At 39.0% G+C, this 20,089-nt stretch overlaps 2 protein-coding genes across 6 annotated transcripts in view; one reads left to right on the top strand and one right to left on the bottom strand.

Annotated features, from left to right (window-relative positions):
• LOC107678126 (myosin-10-like) overlaps positions 1-11,481 on the top strand; it is a 40,628-nt gene extending 29,147 nt beyond the window's left edge. For 4 of the 5 annotated variants that reach the window (XM_016473285.1, XM_016473289.1, XM_016473287.1 and 1 more), the window contains 16 exons: positions 2,242-2,386; positions 2,489-2,695; positions 3,407-3,511; positions 3,793-3,945; positions 4,032-4,280; positions 5,273-5,485; positions 5,597-5,809; positions 5,941-6,102; positions 6,377-6,505; positions 6,596-6,684; positions 6,868-6,991; positions 7,077-7,285; positions 8,059-8,167; positions 8,810-8,982; positions 9,604-9,630; positions 10,389-11,481. In XM_016473285.1, the coding sequence (XP_016328771.1) occupies positions 2,242-2,386; positions 2,489-2,695; positions 3,407-3,511; positions 3,793-3,945; positions 4,032-4,280; positions 5,273-5,485; positions 5,597-5,809; positions 5,941-6,102; positions 6,377-6,505; positions 6,596-6,684; positions 6,868-6,991; positions 7,077-7,285; positions 8,059-8,167; positions 8,810-8,982; positions 9,604-9,630; positions 10,389-10,578 (2,497 nt within the window). In that variant the 3' untranslated portion in view covers positions 10,579-11,481. The remainder of the gene's footprint in view (positions 1-2,241; positions 2,387-2,488; positions 2,696-3,406; positions 3,512-3,792; positions 3,946-4,031; positions 4,281-5,272; positions 5,486-5,596; positions 5,810-5,940; positions 6,103-6,376; positions 6,506-6,595; positions 6,685-6,867; positions 6,992-7,076; positions 7,286-8,058; positions 8,168-8,809; positions 8,983-9,603; positions 9,631-10,388) is intronic. The other variant, XM_016473288.1, reaches the window with a different exon arrangement.
• A 3,527-nt stretch (positions 11,482-15,008) lies between these two features.
• Positions 15,009-17,733, bottom strand: LOC107678122 (uncharacterized). Its single transcript, XM_016473279.1, has 4 exons — positions 17,531-17,733; positions 16,750-16,892; positions 15,435-16,664; positions 15,009-15,166 (listed from the first exon to the last, which is right to left on the bottom strand). The coding sequence occupies exons 1-4, from the start codon at positions 17,716-17,718 to the stop codon at positions 15,009-15,011; spliced, it is 1,719 nt and encodes a 572-aa protein (XP_016328765.1). The 5' UTR covers positions 17,719-17,733.
• Between the last annotated feature and the right edge of the window lie 2,356 nt (positions 17,734-20,089).

The following is a 20,089-nucleotide window of genomic DNA, read 5'->3' as shown; positions in this document are numbered from 1 at the left end:
CGTCCATGGCTCCCCCTCCTGAACTGATCACGTACCCGAGGAATGATACTGTCTCCTGATGAAACTCACACTTCTCGACTTTGGCATATAGCTGGTGGCTGATGAGACGTTGTAATGCTTGCCATGAGACCACTGTGTAATCTGTCCTTCGGACCATGAGATAGAGGGGTTGTGTTTCTCAAGCCAAGGCAGTCCCAGGATGATAGGTGTTCGTAGAGATTGAAATACGAAGAGGCGGATGAGTTCGGTGTGAAGAGCTCCAGTGCATAATTGAAGGTCCGTGGTACTGAATTGAACTTGGCCAGTGCCCAGCGGCCGGCCATCTAGCGCTGCCACTGGAGACATACAGGGAACAAGAGGAATATTATGAGTTTTGGCAAAACTAGAGTCAATGAAATTTCCTGCAGCCCCTGAGTCAATCAAAGCCATGGCCTCAGTGATCTGCCCATTAATTTTTAAGGTGACTGGAATTTCTAAAGCAGTGGAAGTACTGGAATTCGAACTCACCGCAGAAAGATTGCGAGGTGGACGAGTGGGACAGGAAGCTCTCATGTGTCCAGAAAGTCCGCAGTATAGGCACAGATTCTGGCGAATGCGTCTCTCTCTCTCTCCTCTCCTCTGAGATGAGTAAAGCATCTGTGAAGCACTGCGCAGATCCAGCTTGGTGAAGTATCTTGCCTTTCGGAGCTGTTCCAGAGCTGCAGGGACTAGGGGCAAGGGGTAGCGAAACTTTATAGTGATGTCGTTGAGTCCTCGGTAATCAATGCAAGGACGGAGGCCTCCATCCTTCTTAACAAAGAAAAACCCCGCAGAGGCAGGTGATGTGGATGGTCTGATAAAACCCTTAGCGAGTTCCTCCTCGATATAGGACTTCATAGCCTCAGCTTCAGGTTGAGATAAGGGGAAAACCCTCCCCTTGGGAGGATGTGAACCAGGTTGGAGTTCGATGGCACAGTCACTCATTCTATGAGGAGGTAGTTGAGAAGCTTTTATCTTACTGACGGCCTCCATGAGATCGTGGTATTCTGCAGGAAGCTGACAGATAGGCGTGCAATCCCTCTCCTTTCTGACCGGGGTAGCGTTGATTCAGACTGCAGTTCCATGCTCAGACCTCTGCGGAAGTGTAGTTTGAGAGGATCCTCCGGCCACCCTGTTTGTGCAGCGAGAGTGCGGAACGAGAGAGCGTAATCCGACGCCGAACCTCTGCCCTGGCGTAAAGATAACAGCCCACTCCAACGCCCCTCCAGTGAGACGCGAACAGACAAATGCGATGCGACTATCGTCTGTGGGATACAACATGGGTTGTTGGTGAACAAACATGGAACATTGGAGTAAGAAACCCTTACATTTTGAGGGTGAGCCATCAAACTTCTCGGGGAACGCCAGACGAGGGCTGGCGTTGGAGGTAGGTGCAACCGGGGCTTGAAGCGGTGGATTTGAAGGAGGGGCGGGAGCTTCGGGTGCTTGCAGACGAAGGGCTTGCAAGGTCTTTACCATCTCCTCCGTTAGAGAGGTAAGTCGGCTTAGTTGCTGCTGGTGTGTGGCCAGAACCGATGCTTGAGCAGATACCTCTGTGGTGAAGTGATAGAACGCTGCTGGATCAATTTCTGGCGAAGTCTTCTGTAACAAAGAGGCAGTGGCGTTAGAATCCATGTGCAGCTTTATTAATTCACAAGGTAGGTCATACAGGCATAGATCGGTAACTGGTGTTAGACACAACGAAGGCTGGGCAGAATCGTAAACAGTGTTCGTGATCAGGGTCGAGGCAGGCGGCAGACAAACAAGAGCATGAATCAACAAGGCAGGCAGGGTCAGAAGAGGTAGGCAGCAAGCAATCGTAAACAGTCCAGGTAATCAACAGATAATCAACACAGGGAAAACACTCAGAAATGTCTGCAAGGCAAAACAAGACTTTGCAATGAGAGCAGGGAAGGCACAGTTTAAATAGACCGGGCAATAGGAAACACCTGTGCAGGTGATTAGTCTCTGGCATGGGGCATTGTGGGAATTGGAGTCCGAAAGGATCACTCAGTATTCCGGTGATGGTTCCCTCTGGTGGTGATCGGAGGGAGCCACAGAGGCTGAATTTGTGACAAAGTGCAGTTTAAAAAAAAATAGTTACACTTCAAGTGCACATTCATTACAATTAAGCGTACTTTTTTTCAGAAGGGTAGACTGTAGTTAACCACAGGCATTTTGGACAGCTTTATTTAACCAGATTAAGTGTGTGTGTTTGTTTAGGTCTCGTCGTGAGGCTGAATTAGGAGAGCTTCAGAGATGTTTAGAGGAGGAGACCCGTCGTCATGAAGCCCAGCTGTCAGAGCTCCGCATCAAGCACACCGCTGCTATAGACTCCCTACAGGAGCAGCTGGACAACGCCAAGAGAGTGAGTCTTAGCGTTTACGTTGAATAAAACATGTTTACAAGCTGTTGTTACACTGGGAAGTCAAGTATGTTTTCGTAAGTTGCCAACCTTTGATGTTCACAGTCTCGTCAGTCTCTGGAGAAGACGAAGGCCATTCTGGAGGAGGAGCGCATGAACCTGAGTGCTGAGCTGAAGACTTTACAGGGAGGGAAGATGGAGAGCGAGAGGGGCAGAAAGCGAGCAGAGGGACAGTTACAGGAACTCAATGCACGCCTTGCACAGGCTGAGAGAGAAAGAGAGGAGCGAGAGGAACGACTCGGTAAACTCCAGGTAAAAATGGGAAAAAAGAGAGGAAATGGGCTTAATTGGAAGCATTTTGCTTTTCGACTAAGGCCACTACTTTCACAGTGTGGACCCAAGCCTGTTTTGCATCAGAGTTCAATATCTTGGTTTATGGAAAAAAAAAACGGTTTTCCAAATTCTGGTGGGCACCAGGGAACAGCACCCAAGTCTACCTAATAAGATGTACAATTCATGTAAACTCAGGTTGTTTGGTACAGTTCGGTTCAAAATTTTCCAATTTTCATGTGTGAAATCCAGAAATCCATTTCAATAAGATTCTATGTGATTGGGAGTTTCCCGTGAGGGCAAAAGATTTCCCCTTGCAGATTTTGCAGTGGGTTTAAGTTGGTTAAGTGAATTAGCTGCACTGATCAAAAGAAAGCTGCTTGGTTTGAATGTGAGTTCTGTATAAGCTATGCTTCATACAGTACATTGCTACACTATTGAAAGTAGACAATGACAATACAGTAGAGCTTGTTTGCCCATGATATTTAACAGACATCCTTTCCTTTCTGAAAAAAATCTAGTTTAAGCTGGTAGCTGTTTTGGTACATGGTAGCTGGTTTCTAGTTGGTCCAAACTGATCATTAGCTGGTCCAAGCTGGTAATTGTCTGGTTGACCAAACATGGTGTTACAAATGAACCAATGAAGCAAACCAGTTTTAAAAACATCCTAACTTTGAAATCTTTCCCTCTCAGTCGGAGCTTGAGTCTCTCTCCAGTTCCTTATCCTCATCCGAGTCCAAATCTCACCGCCTGAGTAAGGAGGTCAGCAGTCTGGAGAGCCAACTACACGATGTGCAGGTAACTAGTGTGTGTGTTTGCCAGTGTGTGTGTGTGTGTTTTAATTTGCTCTTTTCCACTACATATTAATAGGCTCATGGGACTTAACTGGACTGCTTTTGAAGAAACCCTTTTGAAATGGATGAATAGGAAATGAAATCTGCCAGAGGTTCTCTGCACAGTCTGATTGTTGTTCTATTTTAAAGCAGATCTTAGGAGAATGTGTTGTCTCTGAGACTGTGAATGTGATGGCCTCTTAAGTTAAGCATGCTTTGTATGTGTGTGTGTGTGCTACGTTTTAGGAGCTACTGCAGGAAGAGACACGGCAGAAGTTGGCGCTGGGCTCACGTGTACGTGCTTTAGAGGAAGAAAAAGCTGGATTTATGGAGAGGCTAGAGGAGGAGGAGGAGAAGACCAGAGAACTTACATGCCAGATTCAGAACTATACACAACAGGTACACATCCATTTTTTCACCCAAGAAAAAACCTGTTGTTGTATCTTTACTCTGTTTTATGATATTATGTTTATGTGTCCATGCAGCTGTCTGATCTAAAAAGGCAGACAGAGGAAGTGAATTCAGCGGTGGAGGCCGGGGAGGAGGCCAGGAGGAAGATGCAGAGAGAGCTGGAGAACGCCATACAGAGAGAGAGAGCAAAAGAAGAAGAGAAAGAACGCATCGAGAGACAGAAAGAACGGCTGAGAGAAGAGATAGAGGACATGACCATTGCTTTACAGAGAGAAAGACAGAACTGCACTGCTCTGGAGAAGCGGCAGAAGAAATTTGATCAGGTACAATAGGAAACACAGAGAGGGAGGGAGGGATGGATGGAAGGGTGGATTGACCGGATGAATGAATGGACTGACTGGTGGATCGAAGGGATGTATGAATGGGTGGATGGTTTGACTGGTTGAATGGATGCATGAAGAGATGGATGGAATTAGGGCTGCACGAGATGCGCATTAAATATCGCATGCGATTTATCATGCAGCCCTAGATGGAATGATGAATGGATTGAGTGGTGGATGGATGGATGGATTAATTGATGGATTGGCTAATGGATGGACGGAATGATGGAATGATTGGAGGATGGAAGGATGGATGGACAGACAGATAAATGGATAGATTGTGTGGTGGATGGATGGATGGATGGATGGATGGATGGATGGATGGATCACCTGATGGGATGGTGGAGAGATGGATGGATGGATCACCTGATGGGATGGTGGAGAGATGGATGGATGGATCACCTGATGGGATGGTGGAGAGATGGATGGATGGATCACCTGATGGGATGGTGGAGAGATGGATGGATGGATCACCTGATGGGATGGTGGAGAGATGGATGGATGGATCAACTGATGGGATGGTGGAGAGATGGATGGATGGATTGACTGATGGGATGATGGTGAGATGGATTGGATGGATTGATGAATGGATGATGGATGGAGGGATGGATTGATTGGATGGATGAATGTTGAATTGACTGGATGAATGAATGTATTGACTGGTGGATGGGTGGGTGAATTGAATGGATGGATGGATGATTTGACTGGATGAATGGATGCATGAACGGATTGACTTGGAAGGCTGGAGAGATGGATGGATTGACTGGTGGATGGAATGACAAATAGATGTATGCATGGATGGACAGATTGACTGGTTGATGATGGATAGATGGTTGGATTAATGGATGGATTGACTGTGGTAAAAAAAGTAAAAAACCTTGAAAATGAGAAGTGCAGCTCTAGATATTCATCACCGTTTGATCTTTACCCTTGAGTGTTTGGCAGAGGAGAAAGCAGTTAGTGCCCGTCTACAAGAGGAACGGGACCGCGCAGAAGCAGAGAGTCGAGAGAAAGAGACGCGTTTCCTGTCTCTCTCTAGAGCCTTGCAGGAAGCAACAGAGCAGAGAGATGAGCTGGAGAGAACTAATAAGCAGCTCCGCCTGGAGATGGAGCAGCTCGTCAATGCCCAAGATGACGTGGGCAAAAATGTACAGCTTGCTTTTTACCAATGCCCTTATATGATATTTATTAACATGTAATAGCATAGTAATAACAAGAGCGTATCTTTATTTTTCTTTCTCTTTGTCACGCCTCCTCAGGTGCATGAGCTAGAACGTTCTCGACGGGCTTTAGAAACAGAAGCCCAGTCTATGAAAGAACAGACCCAGGAGCTGGAGGATGAGCTGGCAGAGGCGGAAAATGCTCGCCTCAGACTGGAAGTCACCCTTCAGGCTCTTAGAGCTCAGTTTGAGAGAGAGATCAGCACTAAGGAGGAGAAAGGGGAAGAAAAGAGGAGAGCACTCAACAAACAGGTAACTGCCTTCAGCAGAATGAAGAAGTGAAGATACGAGATAATATTTGAAGATGTCCAGGGCTGAAAAGAACTGATCTTGACCTCCTTTTCTCTCCTGCTCTATATTTGTTTCTTCTATCACTTGTTCAGGTGCGAGAACTTGAAACAATGCTTGAGGAGGAGAAAACTCAGAGAGCTCAGGCTTTGACTGTCAAGAAACAACTGGAAACAGAGCTGCAGGAGGCAGAGGCTCAGGTGGAAGCATCCAATCGAGGCAGAGAGGAAGCACTTAGACAGATGAAACGTCTCCAGGTTCGTCGATTCAATTAACCATCATATAAATCACAACACATTTATAAAATTGTGTTGTTGAGAGTTGTGATTATAACTAGTTGCTTATCAGGAGTGACGTTTGGAATATTTATTGTAAACCAAAACTCCAACTTATTTCAATACAAAGATCAGATTTCATTTAAATAAATTAAAGGAGCCGTATAAATTTGATAGATGAATCTGATTTGGCCTGCAGGCTGACAGCTGAAGAGCCCTTATGTGAATATGCATTGTGTTCCTGTGTGTTTTTCAGACTCAGATGAAGGAGCTTATTCGTGAGCTTGATGAGACCAAGTTAGCTCGAGACGAGATTGTCAAACAGTCAAATGACAGCGAGAAACGGCTGCAGACGCTGGAAGCAGAACTATTACAGCTGACAGAGGTGTGTTACTCTGCCTGTGTAACCCAGAAGATATTTTAACTCTGTGCGTCTCTCTAATATTTTTTTTTTCTTATTTTGACATTCTCTCAGGAGCTGGCCGTTTCTGAGAGGCAGCGGAGACAGGCCCAACAGGAGAGAGATGAGCTTGCAGATGAAATCGTCAACAGTACAACTGGAAAGTCAGTATCTGTGCTTGTGTTGAGGTCCAGTGATGATGAAATTAAAATGACCCCTTTTTACTTTCTTAATACATGTTCCTTGTCTTATTGTGCACAATTCATAGGTCCACGTTATTGAACACCAGGCCTGTTTATTAAAAAAGTAAATAGGACTCATGTTGTGAAACTTTGTTTCCCCTGCAGATCTGCGCTGTTGGAAGAGAAGCGGCATCTTGAGGCCAGAATCACTCAGCTGGAGGAAGAGTTGGAGGAGGAACAATGTAACGCTGAACTACTAGCCGAGAGGCAGAGGAAGAGCACCTTACAGGTACACAAAGAAACACACAAACACGCACTATACTATCAGAAAAACACACAGAGACAGAGTCCCTCTCTCCATCTGTTTCTGTTAGGTTGAGACACTTACAGTCCAGTTATCTGGAGAGAGGACGCTGGCGCAGAAGAGCGAGAGCGCACGGGAGACTCTGGAGAGGCAGAATAAAGAGCTGAAAACTCATCTCAATGAGATGGAGGGGGCCGTGAAGGGGAAACATCGCCTCAGTGTTGCCGCCCTGGAGGCCAAGATCGAATCTATGGAGGAACAACTGGAGCAGGAGAGACAGTAAGAAAACAGTTGGGGACAGATGTCTTTCCAAACCTGTTTGGTTTCTTATTCTAGCCAAGTCAAATGAAGTCACATTTATTATTATAGCATTTCATACAATGCAGATTGCTTCAAAGCAGCTTCACATTAATAAACAGGAAAATAAGTGTTAATGTTGTAAGATTTGTCAGTTGATCAATTTTAACTGTAAAGCAGCTCTACAGAAGATAATAGTGTTAGTATTCAGCTCAAGTAGGTTCATTGTTGATTCAGTTCAGTTCAATAACAGTGATGATGTTGCAAAGTTAGTGTCATTATTCAGCTCAATTCAGTTCAAATGACGTTCTCATCCAATTGTGTGAGTACAGTTAAATCAGTAATTTTATTGAATATGAATTGTCTTTTAAACCCCTTATTCCGTGAAAAAAAAAAGAGAAGTTTAGCAGAACGTCAGAACTGCTCTTTTACTTACAATTCAAGTGAATGGGGACCAGGCATTACCAAGACCTGCCAAGGACAAAAAGTATATCATTAAAAGTGGCCTATACGACTTACGTGTGATATTTCATGTGCTTGGAAGCCATTTGATAGATTTGTGTGACAAACAAACGAAAATTATTCACTAAAAATCAAGCTTGTTAGCCGTGGTTACTATTAAATTTCATTGCATTTACAAGAGCATACAGTTTTTGAAAAAGCGAGAAAATTTTTAAGGATCTAAATTTACTCTGAAGATCAAACCAGTAATGTGACTGTTTTTTGCATCCTCTCTCCCTTTTCTCCCTTCCTAGGGAGCGAGCCATAGCCAGTAAGCTGGTGAGGAAAACAGAGAAGAAACTCAAAGAAGTTCTGATACAGGTGGAAGATGAAAGGAGACATGCGGATCAGTATAGAGAACAGGTACTGCTCAAAAACCTCATCAGTGCCTCAGACTGGTGAACTGGGAAGGATTTCATGTGGTCTGCTTAACGGACTTAATAAAATCTATCAAATATAATCAATAAAATATGTATAAATATATGTTTTATTTATTTAAACAAAATTGCATTGGTAAAGGACATTTTTACACTACTTGTTACACTAAACAGATTGTTTCTATTTTTCTGTTCATTTTCTTCTTAGACTTTCAATAAAACAATCTCCATAAAACATTTCAATAAAGAGTTCTAAACTTTCAGCCGAATCAGTCAGCTTGAGATAAATCACATTAAAACAGTCAATTCAACAGTCCAGAATGATTAGGAAATTAACTGGCAATGTTAGGAAAAATAGTGTGTAGCTTGAGGGAATGAATGAACTCTTCCCACAAAGCATTGCTAATGATCAATTCAGTCTGTTTTTCTTCTTTTTAATGCATTTTCTTATCAAAAAACTTAATTTTATTTGCAAAACAGCTTAGATTACATAACATAGGTAGCTAATGCTACCTTGCCAGCTTTCATTAACCTACGAAAACTCATCACAAGATTTGCAGGATGCATAGGGTTATGGGTAGTGTAAAACACATGGAATTGTACGATTCTAAAATCTCTCTTTTTTTAGTTGGATAAGTCTATGGGGCGTCTCCGTCAGCTGAAGAGGCAGTTAGAGGAGGTGGAGGAAGAGAACTCTCGCTCCAACGCTCAGCGCAGGAAACTACAGCGAGAGCTGGAGGAAATGAGCGACAGCATGCAGAGCATGAACCGCGAGCTCAACACTCTCCGCTCCCAACTCAGGTAAAGATTAGGATGGTTATGAGGGTGCTAGTTTATGTGTAAAATTCAAAAAGGGCACCCCTGACCATGACAAGAGAGTCACTTGGTTTTCTGATATGCTCAGTCCAAAATCCCGTTGCTGTATCTTGTATGGTATTCTAAAAAAATTTCTGCGTGCAGTAACATCTAAATAAATTGTTTTTATTGAAGTCAAAAGTATTATTTTAATATGACAGAATCAATCTGTACTGAACTAGGTTATACCAATAATATTTTTTAACCAAGAAAAAAAAAACATTAATTTTTAAGGCTTAGATTGGGTAGAAATAACCCTTGAGGTAGCAATGTACATACATCCACTATTTAAAGTCTGTATCAAATGTCTCCTCTAATTGGCTGCGACTGTCACATTTTGCAGCCGTTTGCATTCAGTGTGAACAGAAAAATTACTTGTCACTGGAAACTTGCCACATTTCATGGTTAGGAGAGTAAAAGATCCAGTCATTCTGTTATTCATACAAAAAATATATTTGCATGTCATCAAACCATTTCTTCACTGTATGTGCATGTTTCATTCACTCATTGACTCATCTGATTGTGTGTCCATCCGTATTTGTGTGTCTGTCTCCTACGCCCACTCAGCGTCACAGAACGGCAGAAGTCAGAACAGTAGGTTTTCATGTGTGAACATTGTGTGCGTTATGTTCCTCTTTGAGAATTATCCTTTCTCCTCTTGCTTCTGGTGGTGTGTGTAGAGGTGCCCTGTTGAGATTGTAGAAGGGTGTAGAGGTGCCCTTTTTTAGTCCTAGATGTAGTTTACATTGAATTGTGGGTCACTTCCTGTTTATAGATGGTGATGAATCACAGATTCTGTCTTACACCAATCATGGACTTTTTTCCTCTTTCTTTCTTCCAGTTCATAAACAGTGACCCCAAAAATTATTTGGTCACAATTCAAAATGTTTGAATATCTTTGTACTAGGTAACAAAATATCAAAACAAGGTGTTTTGTTTTTTGTTTTGTTTATATAGGACAAAACCTGTTAAATCAAAACATTTGACAAAAAGTTATTAAACTATTCCGGCTTATGTTTTGTTTTGTCTTGTTTATAGGACAACGTTTTAAAGCAAAACATGACAAAAAAGCACTGTATTTTGGCTTGTGCTTTGTTTACTGGACAAAACATTTTTAAAGCAAACCATTTGACCGAAAAGTTATTACACTGTACAAAATATATTACCAAATAACTTCTGTTCTAAATTAACTGCTTTGTGCGAAAATATCTAGAAAAGCATGTCTCTTTTTTTTTTGCAGATTGCTTTGATATTTTGTGTCTAATGTGTAAATAATGTTTTGGGGACACTGTATATGTATATTATATTTTGTGCATGAATTGCAGTTTATTATGTCTGTGTCTCTGTCTCAGGAGAGCTCCGCTCCCTATCTCCATGCGTGCTGGCCGCAGGGCTCTGGTGGATGACCTTTCTCAGGAGAACTCTGATTCTGAGGATCCAGGTGCTTCTCCCACCCCGTCCAGCGGCCCGCCGGGTACCCCCACACCCTCAGACAACACCCTGGGGCCCCCTCCTCCCTACAGCCTTACAGAGGCTGAATAAGAAGGGGAGAGTGTGACAGATGGACAGTTTTACTGGTTTAACTCGCATAGCTTTTGCAATCGTACACATAATAGAACATCTGTGCAGACACACATAACTTGAACCTAGTTAATGTGATTTATTGATTTTTAAATGAACAGATGATTTAGCATGCAAGATGGAGAAAGTTTGATGCAGTACTCTACTATTTAAACCAAGCAAGCAGTTAGTAAAGACTGCAGTTTTTAAGTTAAAGGGGAGAAAAGAAAACTACATTTCCCAGCATTCCTCGGGAAATGTAAGTACTGTATATCGGTGCAGTATATCAGGCTTGTTGTGGCAAAATTATGATGGCCATCTCAAGCGCTCTCTCAATCATTCAAAAGCCATGTGTTTAGGAGAAATTTGCGTGTTGATGGCAATCAAATGCCATCGGGTATTGCACAGATGATCGAAGATCAGGCAAAAATGCATCATCTGTGCTTGCACAAGCCATCAAACCCTCAAAGCACTGAGAAACTTTCTCTCTCTCACTCCTAAAATAATGTTATGTTTTAAGAAATTGAGAATTGAACAGGTACAAGGATGTATCTTTGGTATTTTAGAATATCTCTGTGTTTAAATGTTAAAAGTGATAGCTCTACTTCAGATACATAGATGACAATGCTTTTTGTTATACATAATTAGGCAGAGATGATGATTATGGAAGCCCATTTCCACCCCAGTAAAGAAAAAAAAGGTAATTGCAGCTTAATATGTCACTATTATAATTTTGATTCTCAGAATTGTGACTTTACACCTCACAATTTGACTATATCTCACAACTGCAACTTTCTTTCTCAATATTGTGACTGTATATCTCGCAATTGCAAGTTTTTTTCTCTCAATCGCGACTTTATAACTCACAATGTGACCTTATATCTCAAAATGTGACTTCATATCTCACAGTGTGACTTTATATCTCGCAATTGCGAGTATGTTTCTGCTAATTGTGACTTTATACTGTATCTCCCAGTGTGACTTTATATCCTTCAATTTCAATTTTCTTTTGAAATATTTTGACTTTACATCTCGCGAACAAGTTTGTTTTTCACAATTGCGGATTTATAACTCACTGTGGTCTTATATCTCAAAATGTGTCTATATCTCACAGTGTGACTTTATATCTCGCAATTACGACTTTACATCTCGCAGTTGCGAGTTTGCTTCCACTAATTTGACTTTGTAACTCACAGTTTGATGTTATGTCAATATGTGACTTTCTATCGTACATTATGACTTTATATCTCACAGTGTGATTTTAAACTTTATCTCACAGTTATCTTTTTTATTTTTTTACTCTGAGGTAAAAAGGGGCTTCCATAGATGACAATTTACATGCACAAAGCTACGATTGTATAAAACAAAGACAGAAAAGTGAGAAAGAGAAAAATGCTTTTCTATTAAATTAATATACTACAAATTTGAGCCGTCCACTATAGCGTTTACATCTTAGCCATAACCTGTCCATAAGAAAAAATGGTGATACAGGAAAAAAAAAACCTTAAAGGTCAAACAAATACTGGACTTACAGCAGAAAACAAAAGAAAAGCAGCCAAAGCTGACAGATTTCACCTCCATATAGATTTAACAATAACAGTTCTTAGATATTTGAAATAAACCTGCTGTGATCTCATTCAAACTTTAGTATTCAGTTCAACTCCCTATTAAGTTCAGGGTATCTGTGCTGCAGATCAGACCCTCTTAGATACTGTGTGTAAGTTGTTAGGTAGCTCTAAAGGGACGCTTTTGTTGGTAGTGATATAGATAGGTAGTTAGGATTTCTTAATTTATGTCTTAACACATCGGCTCCAGTTTCAGACTACTGACTTGTTGTAATTTTTATCAAGAAAGAGAATTCCAGTATGCAATCTATTTATTTTGTTTTGTATTGATTGTTTGTCTGCACATAGAGATGTCATGGTTGTTGTATAGTTTGCAATTTTAAGTGAAAACAAGGCGAAATGAAAGAGATTTGGAGGGTAAGGATGAGTTTACACTTAGCAGGGTATCAGTCAGTAACAAATACATTTTCATTAAATAAGCTGCAGTGGACCTCAAAGAATATAACACATCAAACACAAATAACACATCCGTGAATGCGTTTGAGACGGTTTTGTCTATGAGCAAGAGTGAGAAGTCTGTTATCAGGATTTCTGAGAGTTTCTATGACATGGTGTGAACTTGGAAGATATGAACATATAATATCTTGCCTGTTTATACCAGGGGTTGAAGGCTGCTAGTTATTACTTATCTCATTATATCAATGTAACTTTTTTTTAATCAAAAGGACATACTGTATTTTTTGTTTGTTTGTTCTTTTTTGAATGCGGTAAATATTTATGGATCAAAGCGTTTGTTACACACAATCTGGGGCATATGGATGACTAAAGGGATATTATTCCAGCTGTATGCATGTCAACAGTGCCTGTAGTATACAAAACTGAGTCCATTGAAAATCAGTGAACTAATAAGAATGAGATCTGGAATTTGATAAGTAAATTGCAATATTAGGTCTCCCTGAACAGCAATCTGACTCACACATAATTCTCACAGATACTTTTTTCGATTACAGTTGTTGATTGGTTCCGAGATGTTTATTTTCATTCATAGATATTGTATGGTGATGAGCATTTTGATACGCTGCTCCTGGCTTACACACACAAGTTTTTTAAGTGTTAAAACTGTGAATAATAATTGTTTGTCACCATGAAGTATTAGAATGTATTTAAGATCTGTTAAGCCTGTGAAATTACAAATTGATTCTCTGATGCCCTGAAGGGTTTATTACACTGTTATTACCACAGTAATTACTACCTGTGTGGTCAGTATCTGTCCTGTAACTCGGAAAGCAGGGTTTTCATATTAGGTCATCACTGTACGTCAAATGTCTGTAATAGGTTATATTGATCAGATTTTGATACTTGAATTGTTTTATTTGCCCCAATAATGATTCATTTTAAAATGTAGTGTGTTTTTAATTTCTGACCTCTAGAATCAAGATGGATTTGTATTCAGTTGTGAACTGTTGACTGAAAGGGAGGAAACCATGCTTGTTAAAAACAACAGGATGGAATCGCAAATGCAAGCCAAAAGACTCAAGCCTTGTACAGATTGTTTTTATTCTGCTTATTTGTCCATTTTAGAACATGTTCCTAAATTACATCTTCCTATAATGTGACTGTTTGCCTTTCAAGCAACTCAGTATTGCTGCTAAAAATGTGGTTTGTCACTGACAAACTGAAATGACACTGAAATGTCATTTGAATTGATTTGTACATTTAGCAGACAGATTTGCAGAGCTGTTCAATCTCAATTAAATTAAATTCAAATTCAAAAACCAGTATTTCTCTGAATCCTAACCTCTAGTTTAATAAATGAGCCTTGTTATACTGAACCTGCGCTTTATAATGCAGCTTTGAACTAGTGTGAGATGAGTGGACAATAGCAGAGAATATGTATGAAAAGGAATTAAAACTCCAGCGGAGATACATGTTTGTATCTGAAGTGTTTCTGAAGAGGACTGTGTGCTTTTTTTGCATCTGTGGAACTTGAATTTTTCACCATGTTGTTTCTTTGATCTTTTGCTTTATTTTGCTATAATGATAAAATGAGACTGGGGTGAATTTTAATATACCATTGGCTTTGAAAGCAGTGTGGTTTATTTTCACACTAACACTATCAGCGATTCACCATCTGCCTAGTAAATATGGAGTAAGTGCCACTTAAAAATACAATGAAGGAATGACATACACTTACAAATAGAATGAATTATCAATTTATTAACCAAAAATAGAAATCACAGTTGAATTTGACAAATTATTAGACATTTAAAATTGTTTTACAGTATGCTAAGTTTAAAAACGTTGTTATATTCAACAATAAAATAATAAACTAATAGTAAATTAATAAATAAATGATTACATTTAAAAAAAAATTGTTACATTTAAAAGCATAATTAATTATAACAATTAAATAATAAATGAATAAATCACTTTAAATTGATAAATAAATAAACATTTAAAATGTAAAAGTTTAATTCATGTTCATAATGTAACTTAAATGCAAAAATACAATTTGCATGCATTAATAACTTTTAAAGCACTTGTTAAGCAAACTTTTTAGCCTGTCCAAAATGGCCAGTCCATCACAGGGCTCTATAAATACAATAAAAAAATTGTAACCATTTGAAAAGTAAATTGATCCCTTTATATAACTGATTTTTTTTTTGTATTATAATGTTACAATACTCATACAGTTTTGTTACAGAAAATATTAAATTTTTCACACTACAGACAAGAACATTTCACAGAAATGATCATGAAATCACAAAAGTGTAGTAATCAGACAACCCCAGATACAATAAAATTCATTCATGAATACAGTTCATACCATTGCTGTCCAATGACTGATCAATACTTTCCAAATGTATTATTCATACTATTTACCTCTTCCTCTGCCACAATGTTACTGAACAGCCAATCATCATCTAGAGGCGGAGTTGGAATTGGAGTGGGGTGGAGCTTACGTAATGTTGCAGGGAAAGATCTAGCCACGCCCTCAAAGTTGTAACTACTCTGAGAAATCACAAAAGTGTAGTAATCAGACAACCCCAGATACAATAAAATTCATTCATGAATACAGTTCATACCATTGCTGTCCAATGACTGATCAATACTTTCCAAATGTATTATTCATACTATTTACCTCTTCCTCTGCCACAATGTTACTGAACAGCCAATCATCATCTAGAGGAATTGGAGTGGGGTGGAGCTTACGTAATGTTGCAGGGAAAGATCTAGCCATGCCCTCAAAGTTGTAACTACTCTGACTGCCTCTGAATTGCGAGTAAAAACACGACTCTTCTTTATGATAACAAAAGCCTTCGAGGCAGCACATTATCGGGCATTGGGGGCCTGGTAAAGTCTGGCAGAGATTCTCAACCTGTACGATATTTCTTATATCAGTGTCTTGCATCATAATCTGATCTGTTACTGGACTTGTAAAGTTCTTGTATGAGCTTTTTAGATGTTGTTGTTCCCAGTTGTCATAAAGAATCCTTTTGGATTGCTCCAACTGACTCTTAAATCCTGGGAAGATGTGGTGGCTTGAAATATTACCGTCCATGACATAAAAATCTGTATCTGAGTAACCATCCTCTTTCCCATTCATCTTCATCCAAGGTTCAACCTGACCAAAACGGTTTTCTAGAATGGTATTGTGGTTCATAGTAAAGTTTACTTGATCATGATGGAAGCTACGTCTATGTGGCTCTTGACTGCAGAGAACATTAGCAAAAAATTCATGACCGGTTTGGCCCAAATTGGACATGGAGTTGCTGGTCCCACCATCAGAACCTGTTAGGTTCTCTAGGTCTGAATCCGTAGAGCTTGGAAACACACATGTTTCCTGTAAACATCGTCCATCCTCTTCACTGTGACCCATCCACTCGTTACATTTAAGATCATCGTTATGGGTAAGCAGATCTCCATGATTACTAGAACAATCTAGAAAGTCAAGGTCGTCCACCATATCCATCTGGAGACTCTCTACGATGTTGGCATCTTGCGTTTGGACACAGTGCTCGGCATCTATGAGCATCTGAACCTCCAAATCGCATGAATCCAAAGACAATAGTGAAATCACCGGAGAAGGGGGTGACAGGTCTGGAACGTCAACCTCTATGTGGAGCAACTTCATGTCAGAGCATTTGGTGAGACGTGGTTTCGAATATGTTCTTGTTCTTTCAATGGATCCAAACCAGGAGGACATGCTGTCCTCTAGAAGACTGTTGGTCATTTGTGTCAAGCTTTCTAAATCGGTAGATGCTGGTTGTCTTTCCAAGCTGAAGCCGGTGTCCTTCTCCATTGAGCTTCCAGGGTTGTTTTTCAAAGCTTTGCAGTCAGTTCTGGGATTTTCTCCTCTACGATTGGAGAACTTGCACTGTGAGAAACTTTTATCAACCACATGGGTCTCCAAAAGACTGTCCAATGTCCAGAGGTCACACACATCCTCTTGTTGTTCAGGAAGAGCTTCGGTTTTGTCAGCATTTATAAAAGTTTCAACAGCTTAGAAAACAGAACAAGGAGTCATCAAACTTGTACCAATCCAGAACAAACAGGTTTTGAAAAAAAAAGAAGTAATGTCTTGTACCTTTTTTTGATAGTTTGGGTGACTGATCTGTGACTTCTGTTACAATGTGAGATATTCTGGGTGTCAGATCATTTGAGGGTTTATCCGTTGAAAATAAAGCAGACGCCAGCTGATGGTTTGCTGCCTCTATTTCAGCAAATTTCCTGCGTAGAGTCAGAGGGAATAATAATTCTAAAATATTTTTTTTATAATTACACAATTATCAAAACATTATATATATTTATAAAAATAACATTCTAAAAATATACAGTAGCGTTCAAAAGTTTGGGGTCAGTTAGATTTTCTCTATGTTTTTATTTGTAATTTTTTATTTTTTTTAAGAAATTAATAGTTTTGTTCAGCAAGGCCACATAAAATTGATCAAAAATGGCAGTGAATAAATTTTTAAATATGCCGTTCTTTTTAGCCTTCTGTTTATCAAAGAATACTGAAAAAAAAAAATCGAATATTAAATAACTGTATTCAACATTGATAATAATAAGAAACATTTCTTGAGCGCTAAATTAGCATATTAGAATTCTTTCTGAGGGATCATGTGACACTGAAGACTGGAGTAATGGCTGCTGAAAATTCAGCTTTGCCATCACAGGAATAAATTAAATTCTAAAATACATTAAAATAGAAAACAGTTATTTTAAATTGTAACAATATTTCACAATATTACTGTTTTACTGTATTTTTGATCAAATAAAACCAGCCTCAGTGAGCATTGGCTTAAAACATAATCCCCATACTGTTCCCAAACTTTTGAACGGTAGTATATGAATATATACAGTATAACCTCTGTATCATGTTGTGCAGAAACCTGCGATGATTAACTTGTCGTTTTGATGGCTTGTTTTTACGTGGTCTTTGCAAAGTCCTCATCATGTGACCAGCTGCTGAAGTCACAAAAGTAAAAAGATCACGGCCCCATGGCACTCCAGACTCCAACCCTGGTTCAAAGGTCAAAATACTGGATGGACGCATAGCTTTGGAAATACAATGAGGATAAAATATGAGCATGAGTTAGAGAGAGAGAGATAAAAGGAGATCATATTCAACATTCAACACAAAACTAAAGGAGCAGAGCTACTTCAACACTGCATTACAATAAGATTTAAATCTCTAAAACCTGATGGTAACCAAATGAAATCTTTCTATGTGAAAGCCCAACTTACCTTCTGTTACTCAGTAAGAATCCACTTTGAAACGAAATGCGCCAGAGAAGCAAAAGGCTTTGCACAGGTCATGTACCCTGACAGACAGAGAGAATGAGCGAATGACCGAGGGGAGGGTAGCATTTGGTTCATTGGTGATGCCACAGAATGAGCGATTCTTTGTCTGCATTGATAAAGGATGGCAAGACAGCACCATTAAAGAGGACAGAGAAGTGCAGCGAGATAAAAAGAGAAGCAATTACCTAGAAGTCAACTGGTTCGGGCCGTGTGCTCTCTTTAAGCATTGTCAAAAACAGCGCTTGTTATGTGTTAGCAAACACAGCGCACCAGTTAAGCGCTTAACGGCCCTTTAATTGATCTGTTTAATCTCTGATCCTCATTAACACATTCTCCTGTCTGAGAGCTCTACTGGTTGCCAAAGACAAATTGCCTTTACATTTCAGACAAAATGTTGTTTTTACATATCTATGTTCAACATAATGGAACGAGGTCCAGAGGACAGGAAATATGACATGATTCAAAGCAGGAACATGTTCATTTCAACTGTGCATGCTTAATTTATGACTCCAAAGAAAATGAAATATTCTAAACCCACATATAGCATTTGAAATTAGATAATTTTTTTAAAGGGATAGTTCACTCAAAAATTAAAGAATTGTGATGCATGTCCACTGTTGGACAATTGTTAATAGACAATTAGTGCCAAATATGTCCATAGTGGAACATTTCTAAAACGGGATAGTTCAGCCCAAAAATGAAAATTTTGTCATCATTTAGTCACCATCATGCTGTTTTAAACCTGTTTCTAAGAGTCTTTCTTTCTACTGTGGAATTTTATTTTTTCATGTTTTTTTTTTCATGAGAATGACACAACAGTGTGCTTTTAACCACATCTGAAATTATGTATTATGTCTGATAGCATTCATTTATACACACAATTAAACAATGTTTTCACATCTGCATAATTTGACAAATTTACAGCTTTATTTATAATAGCATATATTACTATTATATTCATTACCTTGATTTTCCTGTTTCCTTCATACTAAATACCTTCATAATGAAAAACAAGAAAAAAGGTCACAAACGTAATTCTGTGAATTTTAATAAAGGTGAACACCTAGAACATAAAAGTTTAAGAAATACCAAGATCAGTGTTATTTTAGTATAATTTATATACTACTATATTTATTCACATTTTAAATTAGTTTTTATTTTTGTATTTTAAGTTTTCATTTAAATTTGTCATTTTTTAGTTTTTTTGTCATTTTTATGCTCAATATTTCTATTTAGCTTTAATTTCTTTTTTTAAGTTATAGTTATTTTAGTACTTTAGCTTAAACGTATTTTACTTCAGTTAGTTGACAAGGTAGCATTTCTACTTTTCATGTAAATTTTTCTTTTTATATTTCGTTTTTTCCTCTAATGCATATATTTTATTTCTGCTTTATTTGAAATAATAAACAATTTTCAGTAGTTTTAGTTTACAATACCCAGATGTTAAATTGGTAATAGCATCTTGTTTAAATTTATTGTAGTTATATTAATCATTCAGCACTATGGTAACATTTGCAGTGGGCTGTGGACAGGGGATTCTTCACTATATACAGTACAACTACACACACGTGCCTACTGTCACTGCAGCTCACGTTCTCTCTCAGTTTTGAAGAACCTCAGCTTTCAGCCTGGTGTTAAATTGTTCTTCTCTCAAGTTTAACATCGGTGAGCTTCATACTTCATATTGTGCGTCTGATTTCTGCATTTCATTTTGTGATTATCATGCATTTCACTATTAGCAATAAATTGTATACCGATCATTAGCTAAATGCCTTTCCCTTTTGTAACATTCCCTTATCATGCATTTCACTATTAGCAATAAATTGTATACCGATCATTAGCTAAATGCCTTTCCCTTTTGTAACTTACAAAAGTACTTTCATACTTGTGTTCTTTTCTCACATTCTTGCACTGACTGATAAACGTTGTCATAAACACTCATTTTTGCTACTAGAACTTTGTACCACAGAATAGACAGGTCTGATTGGTCACCAATCAGCCTGCTTTGTTTACAAGAATCAGTCAGAGGGATCCAACAAAGTGAACCTTGTGATTTGTGATCTATCTATCTATCTACACTCTAAAAAATGCTGGGTTAAAAAGGGACAAACCCAGCTATTGGG

The sequence above is a fragment of the Sinocyclocheilus anshuiensis genome, unplaced genomic scaffold (assembly GCF_001515605.1).
Source record: "Sinocyclocheilus anshuiensis isolate Anshui unplaced genomic scaffold, SAMN03320099.WGS_v1.1 scaffold1512, whole genome shotgun sequence".
In the NCBI taxonomy this organism is placed as follows: domain Eukaryota; kingdom Metazoa; phylum Chordata; class Actinopteri; order Cypriniformes; family Cyprinidae; genus Sinocyclocheilus; species Sinocyclocheilus anshuiensis.
The sequence above is the reverse complement of the archived record's forward strand: the minus strand, read 5'-3'. Positions and strand labels throughout refer to the sequence as shown.